General features: G+C 38.9%; 1 protein-coding gene across 4 annotated transcripts in view; it reads right to left on the reverse strand.

The window, feature by feature from the left end:
* ldb1b (LIM-domain binding 1b) overlaps nucleotides 1-13745 on the reverse strand; it is a 60201-nt gene extending 46456 nt beyond the window's left edge. The window contains exons 1-2 of one of the 4 annotated variants that reach the window (XM_056468471.1): nucleotides 13662-13679; nucleotides 5898-6075 (exon numbers count right to left, since the gene is read on the reverse strand). In XM_056468471.1, the coding sequence (XP_056324446.1) occupies nucleotides 5898-5925 (28 nt within the window). In that variant the 5' untranslated portion in view covers nucleotides 5926-6075; nucleotides 13662-13679. Of the gene's footprint in view, nucleotides 1-5897; nucleotides 6097-13661 lie in introns of those variants that run through there. The other 3 variants (XM_056468469.1, XM_056468472.1, XM_056468470.1) reach the window with 3 other exon arrangements.
* Between the last annotated feature and the right edge of the window lie 1039 nt (nucleotides 13746-14784).

The following is a 14784-nucleotide window of genomic DNA, read 5'->3' on the forward strand; positions in this document are numbered from 1 at the left end:
GTGGTAATTATACAGTTGCTATGGTGATACATTATCTATAGTAATTTAAACAAATCACCCAATAATTTAGTTTTCTACATAATTAGCATATGATGGTTTGCCGGTTTAAGAGCAAGATCACTGCCTGATATAAAAAACTATAATAATTTGAGAATAAAAAAATAACAACAGAAATATAGCAAAACTCTTTTTTCACTAGGTTGTTTTAAGTTGCATGCAATCAAGAACAAAACATGACATCACAAAACTATTGTTAGTCACACACACACACACACACACACACACACACATACACACACGTATCACAAACAGATGCAGAGGAATGTAAACACATAGGGCTTCATTGAGCTTTTTCTGCGCAGCTGATGACGTTTACTATACTCTGATTTATGAGTATTTCAGCTCTTTAATTCTCCTGAAGTAGCATTAGACTGTATTATACCACCTGAACTAAAACACAAGTATGAGTGCATCTTCTGTGAAACAAAAGTCCAACCGCAATCTCTACGGACAGAATTGAAGCATCCACTGAATTACAAAACATTAACCTAACAGCGCATGAAGTTACAAAGCCACAACAACCCACACACACACACACACAGATCCATAAAACCTCACACTCCTTCTTCAGTTTTCTGCATTAGAGAGCGAGAGACTGACAGATGCTGGATTTACAGATGCTCCAACACACACTCGTTCACCTGCTGGAGTTTGCACACGTGTGTAAACGAATTTCATGCTTCATAAAGCTTCAGATGTGATATTTTCCAGGAAGGAATCGCTTTAGTGAAGCAGAAAGACTGAACTTTATAATGAGTCCCTCCGTGAGATCAAGCATTCACAACTGATTTTGAGTTAGTAATGTGGTGGCCATACACGTACATTACATTTACCCGTTTAGAAGATGAGTTTGACTTTCTTCTACATTTACTGACTCCCAATATGAACAATACTATAGTAGTTTATCGCAAAAACTGTAGTGTTTTTGAAACATACTGCACTGAATGAATCTGCTGTGGTGATTCTATTGTTGCTGTGGTAACACAACAACTATAGTAATTAGAGATGTCCAAACCTGATCATGTGATCAGAAATCGGCACAGAGTTAGACCTCTTTCTTGACTTCACATAGAAACAGCAGTGCGTGCGGCATGACATCACTGTGTTGCAGAGACGCTATTGGTTAAATGCACCCAAAGTAGAACACGGAAGCAGCTTGACGTGGAAAGTCTAGATAGAATACAGCTGTGGATACGCACATCAATATAGTATCATTTTTGTGACACTGTATAACAATAATTTATATTATTACAGTACTGTGACGGTTGGGTTTAGGGTTGGGCTGGGGGTAGACGATAATAAAATACCATTATAAAATAAAAAATAAGCAACATCCTGGATCTGTTTCTTCGCTCTTCTTTATTCTTTTTTGGTGAATTATAGAAGCATCGGATCGGTATCAGTAGATACTCAAAATCAAATGACTCGACAGGACATTCCTAATAGTAACTAATGAATTGTGATAATTCTATAGTTGCTATGGTAACACAACAACTATAGCAATTGATCTGTTGTGACAATTCTATAGTTGCTATGGTAACAACAACCACAGTAATTGATTTGTTGCAATAATTCTATAGTTGCTATGGCAACACAACAACTATTGTAACTGATCTGCAGTGATAATTCTATAGTTGCTATGGTAACACAACAACTATAGTAATTGATCTGTTGTGATAACTCTATAGTTGCTATGGTAACAACAACCACAGTAATTGATTTGTTGCAATAATTCTATAGTTGCTATGGTACCACAACAACTATTGTAATTGATCTGTTGTGATAATTCTATAGTTGCTATGGTAACAACAACTATAGTAATTGATCTGTTGTGATAACTCTATAGTTGCTATGGTAACAACAACCACAGTAATTGATTTGTTGTGATAATTCTACAGTAGCTATGGTAACACAACAACTATTGTAATTGAACTGTTGTGAAAATTCTACAGTAGCTATGGTAACACAACAACTATTGTAATTGATCTGTTGTGATAACTCTATAGTTGCTATGGTAACAAGAACCACAGTAATTGATTTGTTGCAATAATTCTACAGTAGCTATGGTAACAAAACAACTATTGTAATTGAACTGTTGTGATAATTCTACAGTAGCTATGGTAACACAACAACTATTGTAATTGATCTGTTGTGATAACTCTATAGTTGCTATGGTAACAACAACCACAGTAATTGATTTGTTGCAATAATTCTATAGTTACTGTGGCAACACAACAACTATTGTAATTGATTTGTTGCGATAATTCTACAGTAGCTATGGTAACACAACAACTATTGAAATTTATCTGTTGTGATAATTCTATAATTGCTATGGTAACACAACAACCACAGTAATTGATCTGTTGCGATAATCCTACAGTTGCTATGGTAACATAACTACAGTAATTTATATCTTGTGGTAATTCTATAGTGCTATGGTAACACCATAATACTAATCTATCTGTTGTGATAATTCTATAGTTGCTACGGTATCACAACAATTACAGTAATTGTTGTGTTAATTCTATAGTTGCTGTGGTCATACAACAACTATAGTAATCAATCCGTTGGGGCAATTCTGTAGTTGCTAGGGTAACACAACAACTATAGTAATATAAACAAATGACCCAATACCGTATGTCTGTTTTCTACGATTATAGGGCATAATATACTACAATACACCACAGTTTACTGTAGTAACAACTAAAGTATACTACAACGTTAATTACAGTTTATCAATTCACTATAGTTAACACTACAGTATGCTGGAGCATTCATTAACAGTAGTGAACACTACAATATTTAAAGTACAATACCCTTGTATGGTTCAAAAACACTTTAGTATTTACTATAGTATATACTATTCAAGTGAGGAGTCAGTAAATGTCGTAAAATCAGTCAACTGCAACCTCTAAATTCATTCATTCCTTTATTTTCCTTAAGCTGAGTCCTTTTATTAATCAGGGGTCGCCACAGCGAAATGAACCGCCAACTACTCCAGCATATGTTTTACACAGCGGATGCCCTTCCAGCTGCAACCCAATACTGGGAAACATACAGACTCATTCTCACACACACACACACACACACACACACACACACACACACACACACTATGGCCAATTTAGTTAATCAATTCCCCTATAGCGCATGTGTTTGGACTGTGGGGGAAACCAGAGCACCCGGAGGAAACCCACACCAACATGGGGAGAACATGCAAACTCCACACAGAAACACCAACTGACCAAGCCGGGACTCAAACCAGCGACCTTCTTGCTGTGAGGCGACAGTGCTAACCGCTGAGCCACCGTGTCACCACAAACCTTCTGATGTGAGTCAACTCCCTAACACAATGTTCAACGAAGTGCAGCGCTTGCATTAATGTACAGTTAATAGTCTCTCAGTCAGGCTCTAACTCCTCATGTTTAACCCCAGCTCAGTCCTGACCTGATGATCTAACACATCCAACACACAGTAAACACTGAAGACATGAGAGATCCGGAGGCCCGTTTGGCCCCTGAGATCCTCCGTCTAAATGAAACACATTTGGATCAGACACATTCCCTGGAAAGATGGAAATATTTATCTGACGTTGCACAACACTGCAGGAGCTTACGAAAGTTTGGGCAAAGACTGAAGCGCTTTCCTAAAATAACTCAGCAAACACTTGTTGATTTAAATGAATGACCATACTGTAAACATGCATTATTGTTTAAATAAAGCTGTGTGTGGGATATTATTTCATAATCAATATCCAGAGGCATTTTAAAACTTGAGAGATGACATATTTACACTCATATACATACTTCATCACATTATTTCACATTATTTATTAGTGCCTTTATTAATCAGGGGTCACCACAGTGGAATGAACCACCAACTATTCCAGGATGTGTTTTACAAAGAGGATGCCCTTTCACATGTGTTTGGACTGTGGGGGAAACCGGAGCACCCAGATGAAACCCACGCCAACACGGGGAGAACAGGCAAACTCCACACAGAAACACCAACTGACCCAGCCGAGACTCGAACCAGTGACCTTCTTGCTGTGAGGCGACAGCACTGCCCACTGCGCCACCACCATCACACTAAATCAGATGCTAGTTTTTGATTCTGTATTATACTATAAGGATTATTCTGATGGCAGTCCAACATTGAATTACTGTCATTTACTGTCCTAGATGTGATTTCCTCGCATCTTAAACGTGTCGTCTTTCATCGTAAATTCATACTGATTTTAATTTGATCACTGTTCACTCTTGATGCGGTAATATTCATGCGTTTAGTCTTCTCCCAGTGTTTAATCAAACGGTGCAGATTAAGACAGACCGAGCACAATACAGACACACATGCTGCTGACTCCAGAGTTCTCATATTATGTAGGAGTACAAATATTTATTTTATTCACCAAGTTAATTATTATTACTTATTTAGTAAGATGAATCTAAGTTGACGACATGGTGGCTCAGTGGTTAGCACTGTCGCCTCACAGCAAGAAGGTTTGCTGGTTTGAGTCCTGACTGGGAGTTACATGTTCTCCAAGTGGTGCTCCGGTTTCCCCCACAGTCTAAACTATGGATGTTCATTTCGGTTAATTTTGCTAACCGACATCTGCCGCTCGTTAACAGAATATTATCGCTGTTAACTGGTCAGATTAATATTAATTTATTATTTAATAAAATAAAATATTTACCTGTCTATTTTGTGTCTGATACATTAAATATCGCATTTAAAATACGGATTTATTTTAGCATGCAGAACATCAGAACAGCAGCACATCTTCATGCACATGCTGCGTTTCCAACAGCATAGAAAAACTGAATAAACTAAATTAAAAGAATAAAATAAATAGTCCTGCTCTAGGTATTTTTCACCTAAATGACAAGTTTAAATCACAAAATGAAAACCCTGACTGAATTATGTTTAAGAACTGGCATATGCTGTTTGTCCAATCATATGTGCTTTGTTTTTCTTCCATCAAATAAAATAGCAGGCTACCTCGACTGCTCCACAGAAAATCTGCATTTAATCAACAGAAACCCTGCGTCTGCTTTCATTTGATTGAAGAATGAAAAAGGCATGACTGACGTGACGTGCTATTTCTGCTCAGAGTTGACTTTTTTCAACTGCGAGCACACAACGACGAAAACATGAGGAGCGCAAGGCGCCGTTAGTAAACCATTCAAAACAAGCCCCTCTCAACGCAAAAAAACCTGTTCGCTGTGATCGGCCCCTGAAGCAGCCAAACTTTAAAATATATATAGATAATAATACTTGATAATAATTGAACTGATACCAGTATTCAGTTAAAAACGCTCCCTTTCGGTTATTATGAGCATCCCCAGTCCAAACACATGAAACAAACGCTCTTCTGCAAGCACATCTGCAGGACACTTGTTTGATGTTGCATGTGTGTGTGTGTGTGTGTGTGTGTGTGTGTGTGTGAGTGTCTCGCAGCAGGGCTTGACTTTAAACGCACTGTGACCTTTACCCTCCAATCAAGCCAGTTCACAAACTCCTGCGCTGATTTATTTGCAGCTATAAAAGCGTCTGTGTGCTCCGCATCTGATCTGCTATTGAACAACAACAACAATCTTCAGAAATGTAGGCCATGAATGGATCAAGCTGACGGCGGAGAGAACACCGCGGCCGTAAATGTCACCAATGCAAACCAGCTGTTCGAGAGAATTAAAAGCACCTCCATTTTCCCCTCGCACTTCAAACGCAGCAAAAGTCAAGCGTCAGAAGACGGGCAGCCATGTTTCTGTGCGCATCTGAAGCCGCTGTGCTGTCGGTGTGTGTGTGTGTGTGTGTGACTGACGCTCCGCTCTGCTTACCGGGACACGCGCAGCCTCCCACCGACATCTTCTCACATGCCGTCGCTGGAGCCGCAGCCGGACGCGAGAATGGAGACGCTCAGATTCTCCTGCGCTGCTGTTCCGGACCACCGAGACTGCTGCTGATACTGCTGCTGCTGCTCACATGGGCGTCTGTTTCCACACACACACACACACACTGAGAGAGAGAGAGAGGGAGGGAGAGAGAGGGAAAGGGAAAGAGAGAGAGAGTAGGAAAGGTTAAAAAAAGAACAAGCACAAAGGAATGAGAGCAGAGGGAGAGAGAGAGAGAGAGAGAGAGAGAGAGAGAGAGAGAGAGAGAGAGAGAGAGAGAGAGAGAGAGAGAGAGACGGAGACGCGGGAGTTGCAGTTTGCTGGCTCTCATTAGTGTGCAGAAAACAGCACTGCTGGGGGGAGACAGAACCACAGACAGAGAAGATCACAGAGAGATGGACAGACTGACAGAACCAAAAACAGACAGAACCACAGAACAACAGACAGACAGAATCACAGACTGACAGAACCAAAAACAGACAGAACCACAGAACAACATACAGACAGAATCACAGATGGACAGAACCAAAAACAGACAGACTGATCCACAAATGGACAGAACCACAGAATGACAGACAGAAAACAGACAAACGAACAGAACCACAGATAGACAGACACAACCACAAAGAAATGAACAAAACCATGAATGGACAGAACCAAACACACACAGACAGAAACAGAACAACAGACTAAACCAAAGACAGTAGGAGAGACAGAACCACAAAAAGATGTATAAACTAACCATAGACCACAGGCAGGCAGAATAACAGACAGAACCACAGACAGACGCACAGACTTACGAACAAGACAGACAGACAGACAGACAGACAGACAGAACAACAGGCAAACAGACCGAACCACAGACAGACAGAACCATGACAGGCAGACTAACAGACAGAACCACAGACAGACAGACAGAACGACAAGCAGACGGATAGACAGAACCCCATACAGACGAGCAGATCAACAGACATACAAACAGACAGAACCACATACAGACAGACTGGATCACATGCAGACAGACAGAAACACAGGCTGACGGATAGACAGACCCCCATAGAGACAGACAGAACCACACCCAGACAGACAGAACCAGACATACAGAACCACATACAGACGAGCAGAACAACAGACATACAAACAGACAGAACCACAAACGGGCAGAACAACAGTCAGAACTACAGACGGGCAGAATAACAGACAGAACCACAGACGGGCAGAATAACAGACAGAACCACAGACGGCCAGAATAACAGACAGAACCACAGACGGGCAGAATAACAGACAGAACCACAGACAGGCAGAATAACAGACAGAACCACAGACGGGCAGAATAACAGACAGAATCACAGACAGGCAGAATAACAGACAGAACCACAGACGGGTAGAATAACAGACAGAACCACAGACGGGCAGAATAACAGACAGAACCGCAGACGGCCAGAATAACAGACAGAACCACAGACGGCCAGAATAACAGACAGAACCGCAGACGGCCAGAATAACAGACAGAACCGCAGACGGCCAGAATAACAGACAGAACCACAGACGGGCAGAATAACAGACAGAACCGCAGACGGCCAGAATAACAGACAGAACCACAGACGGCCAGAATAACAGACAGAACCGCAGACGGCCAGAATAACAGACAGAACCGCAGACGGGCAGAATAACAGACAGAACCACAGATGGGCAGAATAACAGACAGAACCGCAGACGGGCAGAATAACAGACAGAACCACAGATGGGCAGAATAACAGACAGAACCGCAGACGGCCAGAATAACAGACAGAACCACAGACGGCCAGAATAACAGACAGAATCACAGACGGGCAGAATAACAGACAGAATCACAGACGGGCAGAATAACAGACAGAACCACAGACGGGCAGAATAACAGACAGAACCGCAGACGGCCAGAATAACAGACAGAACCACAGACGGCCAGAATAACAGACAGAACCACAGACGGCCAGAATAACAGACAGAACCGCAGACGGCCAGAATAACAGACAGAACCGCAGACGGCCAGAATAACAGACAGAACCACAGACCGGCAGAATAACAGACAGAACCACAGACAGACTTCAAATCTACCAGACTGACTTAAATGTGAACTTAAACCCAACTTTTCCCCAAACCTTTCATCCAAACACACTAAAGAGAAATGACAGAGGTTTGTGCTGGTGTTGTTTATTTTCTGATCTGTCTGATGATTTCCAGCAGAAACACACATCATACTGAGCTCAAAACACACTGCCTTTCCTGCTTTCTCAGACAAAATACCTCTGGCCCTGTTCCAAAACCTAGTGAGCTGCCTATAGAGGGGGCATTGTTAGTCAGCAAAGATGCAAGTCCTGTCCGTATGATCACTGAACTCCACACTGCCGTCAGTTGTGTTCATTTGCACATGAAACAGCAGATCTGAAACACAAGATTCACCTTCTGTTGTTCAGGAACACTAGATAGAGAATCAATAGAGAATCTGAACACACTGATCTGTTGCTCAAACACACGTGGATCCACAAGATTTACAGTGTAGCTCTATAATACCTACACACAAATACTACAGTAAATTATAGGAAATCCTGTAGTGTTTCTGAACCATGCTATAGTAAATTATTATTATTAAGTACTATTATAATTGATCTGTTGTGGTAATCCTATAGTTGCTTTGGTGACACAACAATTATTATAATTTATCTGTTGTAGTAATTCTATAGTTGTCACGGTAACGCAACAACTATAGCAATTGATATGTTGTGACAATTCTATAGTTGCTATGGTGATACAACAATTATTATACTGTATCTGTTGTAAAAATTCTATAGTCCCCATGGTAACACAACAACTATAGTAATTGATTTGTTGTTGTAATTGTATAGTTGCTATGGTGATAAAACAACTATTATGATTTATCTATTGTAGTATTTCTATAGTTGCCATGGGATCACAACAAATATAGTAATTGATCTGTTGTGATAATTATATAGTTGTTATGGTAACACAACAACTATTGTAATTGATCTGTTGTAGTAATTCTATAGTTGCCATGGTAATAAAACAACTATAGTAATTGATCTGTTGTGGTAATTCTACAGTTGCTATGGTGAAACAACAACTATAGTAACTGATCTGTTGTTGTTATTCTATAGTTGCCATGGTAATACAACAACTATAGTAATTGATCCGTTGTTGTTATTCTAAAGTTGCTATGGTAATATAACAATTATTATAATTTATCTGTTGTAGTAATTATATAATTGTCACGGTAACACAACAACTATAGTAATTGATCTGTTGTGGTAATTGTACAGTTGCTATGGTAATTATCGCAATATAAACAAATCACCCAATATTGTAGTTTTCAACAGATACAGTGCATGTTATACTGCAATGCACACTAGTTTAAATTGAGTAAATACTAAAGTATACTGTTCTTATCTTGCTGGATTTATCAGCTGCTTTTGACACTGTAAACCACCAGATCCTGCTATCTACGCTTGAGTCAGTGGGCGTCGCAGGCACTGTTATTCAATGGTTCAGTTCCTACCTCTCGGACAGGTCATTCAGGGTGTCGTGGGGGGTAGAGGTGTCCAACCTACAGCATCTAAACACTGGGGTACCTCAGGGCTCTGTTCTTGGGCCACTTCTCTTCTCTATCTACACGGCATCTTTAGGAACAGTCATCCAGAAACATGGTTTTTCCTACCACTGCTATGCTGATGACACCCAGCTATACCTCTCTTTCCACCCTGATGATCCCTCAGTTCCAGCTCGCATTTCAGCCTGCCTGTCAGACATTTCACTCTGGATGAAAGATCATCATCTCCAGCTTAACCTCAGGAAAACAGAAATGCTTGAAGTTTCTGCCAACCCGACTCTACACCATAACTTTTCAATCCAGATGGATGGGGCAACCATTACTGCATCCAAAATGGTAAAAAGCCTTGGAGTTACGATTGATGACCAACTGAACTTCTCTGAGCACATTTCTAGAACTGCTCGATCTTGCAGATTCGCACTCTACAACATCAGAAAGGTCCGACCCTTCATATCATAACATACAGCTCAACTCATTGTTCAAGCTCTTGTTCTCTCCAAACTGGACTATTGCAACTCTCTGCTAGCTGGGCTACCAGCTAGTTCTATCAAACCTCTGAACGCAGCAGCACGAGTGGTCTTTGATGAACCCAAAAGAGCACACTCCACTACTCACCCGTTTGCACTGGCTGCCAGTTGCTGCTCGCATCAAATTCAAAGCTCTGATGTTTGCTTACAAAGCGACCATTGGCTTTGCTCCTTCTTATCTGCTCTCACTTCTGCAGATATATGTGCCCTCCAGAAACTTGCGTTCTGTGAATGAACGTCGCCTCGTTGTTCCATCCCAAAGAGGGAAGAAATCACTTTCCCGAACTCTCACATTCAATCTGCCCAGTTGGTGGAATGAACTCCCTAACTACATCAGAACAGCAGAGTCACTTGCTGTCTTCAAGAAACGACTAAAAACTCAACTGTTTAGTCTCCACTTTCCTTCCTAATCTGCAACTGCCTCTCTGGCTATACCACTGTGCCCTCTTTCTCTCTCTCTCAAAAAAAATAAAAATAAAAATTTTACTAATGCTCAGCTTCTTAGACTTTACACACCGTCTATAGCACTTGTTCACTGCTGCTCTTAAAGTTGTGTAAATTGCTTCCTTGTCCTCATTTGTAAGTCGCTTTGGATAAAAGCGTCTGCTAAATGACTAAATGTAAATGTAAATACTACAGTATTTATCAGTTTATCAGTTCATTATAGCTATTATTATAATAGAGATTTCTTTGTAAATAATATAATACATGCAGTATAATGCACGTTACTATATTATGGTTAAGTAACACTATAATCTTCCAAATAAATTACTATATTATTTTTCATGTAGATATATAATAATGCATTTAAAACAACAACAAATGTCAAATGTAGCTCTCAATTTTTTTTCAATACTCAATTAAAGCTTAGCAATGGTTGCCACCTGCCTAATATCATCCTCACTCATTAAAGAGAAACACTCTTACTGTACGCTTTAAAAGACAAACCTTCCCCATTACTGACAAAACACCTGTCAGAGCGTTTACAGCTCAGCCTCTGAAGCATCATCAAAGACAGAAGAGATAAAACCAGCAGAGATGTGAGGATGATGTCTCGTGTTGACTTGAAGAAACCCTCTCTCTCTTAGAAGTGTCTACATGTGTTTGAAGAAAGCATTTTTCAACACAGTGTGAGAGCAAAGAGAACTGACTTGTACTGACTATTACTGTACACCCTGCCCACACATCTGCATATCCCCGAGACATTGGTTTATTCTCCATGTTAAAACTGCATGTTGATTTCCCCATGCACCTTTGATCCTTACTGTATATATACAGAGTTTTATATGCAAGGAAAAATAATAAATGCACTGATAAAAATATAAAAATGTCAGTTATTAAACTAAAATAATATTATTAATAATATTAATGAAGGCAAAAAAAACCAATAATAAATTAATATTATAATGGATGCGCTTCCAGCCACAACCCAGTACTGGGAAACACCCATACACACACACTCATACACTATGGCCAATTTAGTTCATCAGTTCCCCTATAGCGCATGTGTTTTGACTGTGGGGTGAAACCGGAGCACCCGGAGGAAACCCACGCCAACACGAGGAGAACATGCAAACGGTTGGGACTCAAACCAGCGACCTTCTTGCTGTGGGGCCACAGTACTAACCACTGAGACATTGTGACACCATATTAATTATAGATTTATAAAAATGAACAAAATAATAATAATAATACAAACAAATAAATAATAATAATATATAATTTTATATTATTGCAAAAATATAAAACAACAATATTTCAAGATTTAATCATAATAATATAATAATAAAATAATAATAATAATAATATGTGTGGTACATATATAACTATTAAAGTAATAAAAAGGCAAAAAACATTAAATAAATATTATAATATTAACATAAAATAATATTAATTATACATTAATAAAGCTTATAAAATTAACAATAATATATAACTTTATAATAATTAAAAAATATAAAACAACAATATTTCAAGAGTTAATAATAATAATAATAATAACAATAACAACAACAATAATCATAATAATAATAATAATATAATATGTGTGGTATAAATATAACTATTAAAGAAAACATTAATTAAATAAATATTATAATATTAACATAAAATAATATTAATTATACATTAATAAAAATTTACAAAATAATAATAATAATAATAATAATAATAACACAAATAAATCAATTAATAATGATATACAAGTTTATATTAATACAAAAATATAAAACAACAATATTTCACGATTTAATAATAATAAAATAATAATAATATTTGTGGTACATATTTGTAAATATACTACATAAATATTATAATAATAATAATTACAATATAAAAAATGTTAATTATACATTAATAAAATTAATAAAAATAAACTAATAATAATATATAATTTTACATTAATTAAAAAATATAAAACAACAAAATTTTAAGATTTATAAATTCTACTACTACTACTACTAATAATAATAATAATAATAATAATAATATGACTAAAATATTTTGTTATTTAATATAAAATAAAATATAAAAATAACAAAAATACAAATAATATAAAAATAAAATATTTCAAAAATTATTGAAATATTCTAACAATAATAATTTCACATTTTTACAGGTTTATTTTAATATTTTTATATTTAAGGATGTTTTTGTAAAATATTTAACAAAACAAATAATCAACAAATTGTATTAACATATAATTGTATGTGTATAATTAATCAACACACACACACTCTCTCTCTCACTCTCACACACACACACACACTCTCTCTCAGTGCTGCTGGAATGGAGCTCATTACAGTAGAAACAGAAAGAGAGAGCAGTGACGGGGTGAGCTCACCCACAGAGGGCACAGTCACCATGGCGATGTGGCAGATCACTCACACTCTCTCACACACACACACACACACACACACACACACACACACACACACACACGCACACGCACGCACACGTGTTTGCCCTTGACAGACGACAGCCAAAATGACAAATCAATTCACCCTGAGCAGGACTACACTGGCGCTCTGCAATACGTAACAATTACGTAACGTAACGTAACGTAACAAAAGAGGCTCTGTGATTGGCTGTTGCTCCTCTGACATCATCAATATAACTACAAACTACATATTGATTTCTGAATTCTCAATTTAGTTTCAAGACCTTTTGTAAAAAGAGTAGAGACAAATGTCTGAGCATTACAAACACACAGTAGAGTGTGTGTGTGTGTGTGTGTGTGTACTTGTGTTAGTAATTAGTGTGTGTGAGCATGTGAGTGAGTGTGAAGGTGTGTTTGTGCAAATGTAAGTGTGAGTGAGTCTGTGTGAGTGTGAAAGTGTGTGTGTGTATGAGAGAGTATGTTTGTGAGTGTGTCTGTGTGTCTCTGTACACAGTATGTATGCGTGTGTGTTTCTGTGTATATGTGTGAGAGTTTATTTGAGTGAGTAGGTGTGTGCGTTTGTATTTGTGAAAGTGTGAGTGTATGTGTGTAAGTATGTGTGTATGCGAGTGTGTATGTGTGTGCATTTATACTTGTGAGTGTGTAAACGTGTGTATGTGAGTGTGTATTCAGTCCTGTACCTCTTTGTTATGTAATGAAGCTCTTCCTCAGGTTTTGCTCTTCACACACACACACACACAGTGTTCCTCTAGCTCAGCTCTTTATAGTGTCTCTCTCTCCGGCTGTTCTGGGATCAGTGTATCGGATGTGTCCCGCTGGCAGCAGCTCGTGGTGTCGGGTTAAAGGTCAGGGGTGCTCCATGGTGACAGATGATGGTCTATATGGACTAAAACACACACATACACACACACACACACACACACACACACTCTCACACGCACAAAGACACACACAAACTCACTCACACATACACTCACACACACACAAGTTTGCCTGAATGTGTGTCTGTGTTTGTCTATGTGTGTGCATGTCTTTGTGTGTGTGTGTGTGTGGGTGTGTGTATGTGTGTGTGTGTGTGTGTGTGTTTTCTTTTCTCTTATTTCTGTTTTCTGCCAAACTCTGAGAGGCCGCTGATCCTGAACACAGGCTGAAGCAGGACACAAATGCAGGAAAAACACTAGCAGAAGAATCTGTGTGTGTGTGTGTGTGACCTGTGTGTGTGTGTGTGTGTGTGTGCGTGTGTGTGTGTGTGTGTGTGTGAGCTGAGCAGATCTACCTGTGTGTGTGTGTGTGTCCAGATAACACACATCTCTCTGCACAGATCCGGAAGGTGACCCAGTTTCACGAGCTCCTTCTGCTTCACAACACACACTGGCCCTGATTCAACACACACACATACACACACACACACACACACACACAACGCTCTGCTGACTCTGTTAGAAAACACACACCACGGATCCGGGGATTCTCTGGCTGTGCAATATTCAATAAATAAAGACTATTGCTCCACATTACACTCTTATTTTATTCTCTTATTTCACTCTTCATTCATTCATTCTGGCTTAATCAGAGATCACCACAGCCGAATGAACCGCCAACTAATCCAGCATATTTTCTACACAGCGGATGCCCTTCCAGCTGAAACCCAGTACTGGGAAACACCCATACACACTCAACGGCCAATTTAGTTGATCAATTCCCCTATAGCACATGTGTTTGGACTGTGGGGGAAACCGGAGCACCCGGAGGAAACCCACACCAACACGGGGAGAACATGCAAACTCCACACAGAAACACTAA

Source organism: Danio aesculapii, chromosome 11 (assembly GCF_903798145.1).
Source record: "Danio aesculapii chromosome 11, fDanAes4.1, whole genome shotgun sequence".
Taxonomy (NCBI): domain Eukaryota; kingdom Metazoa; phylum Chordata; class Actinopteri; order Cypriniformes; family Danionidae; genus Danio; species Danio aesculapii.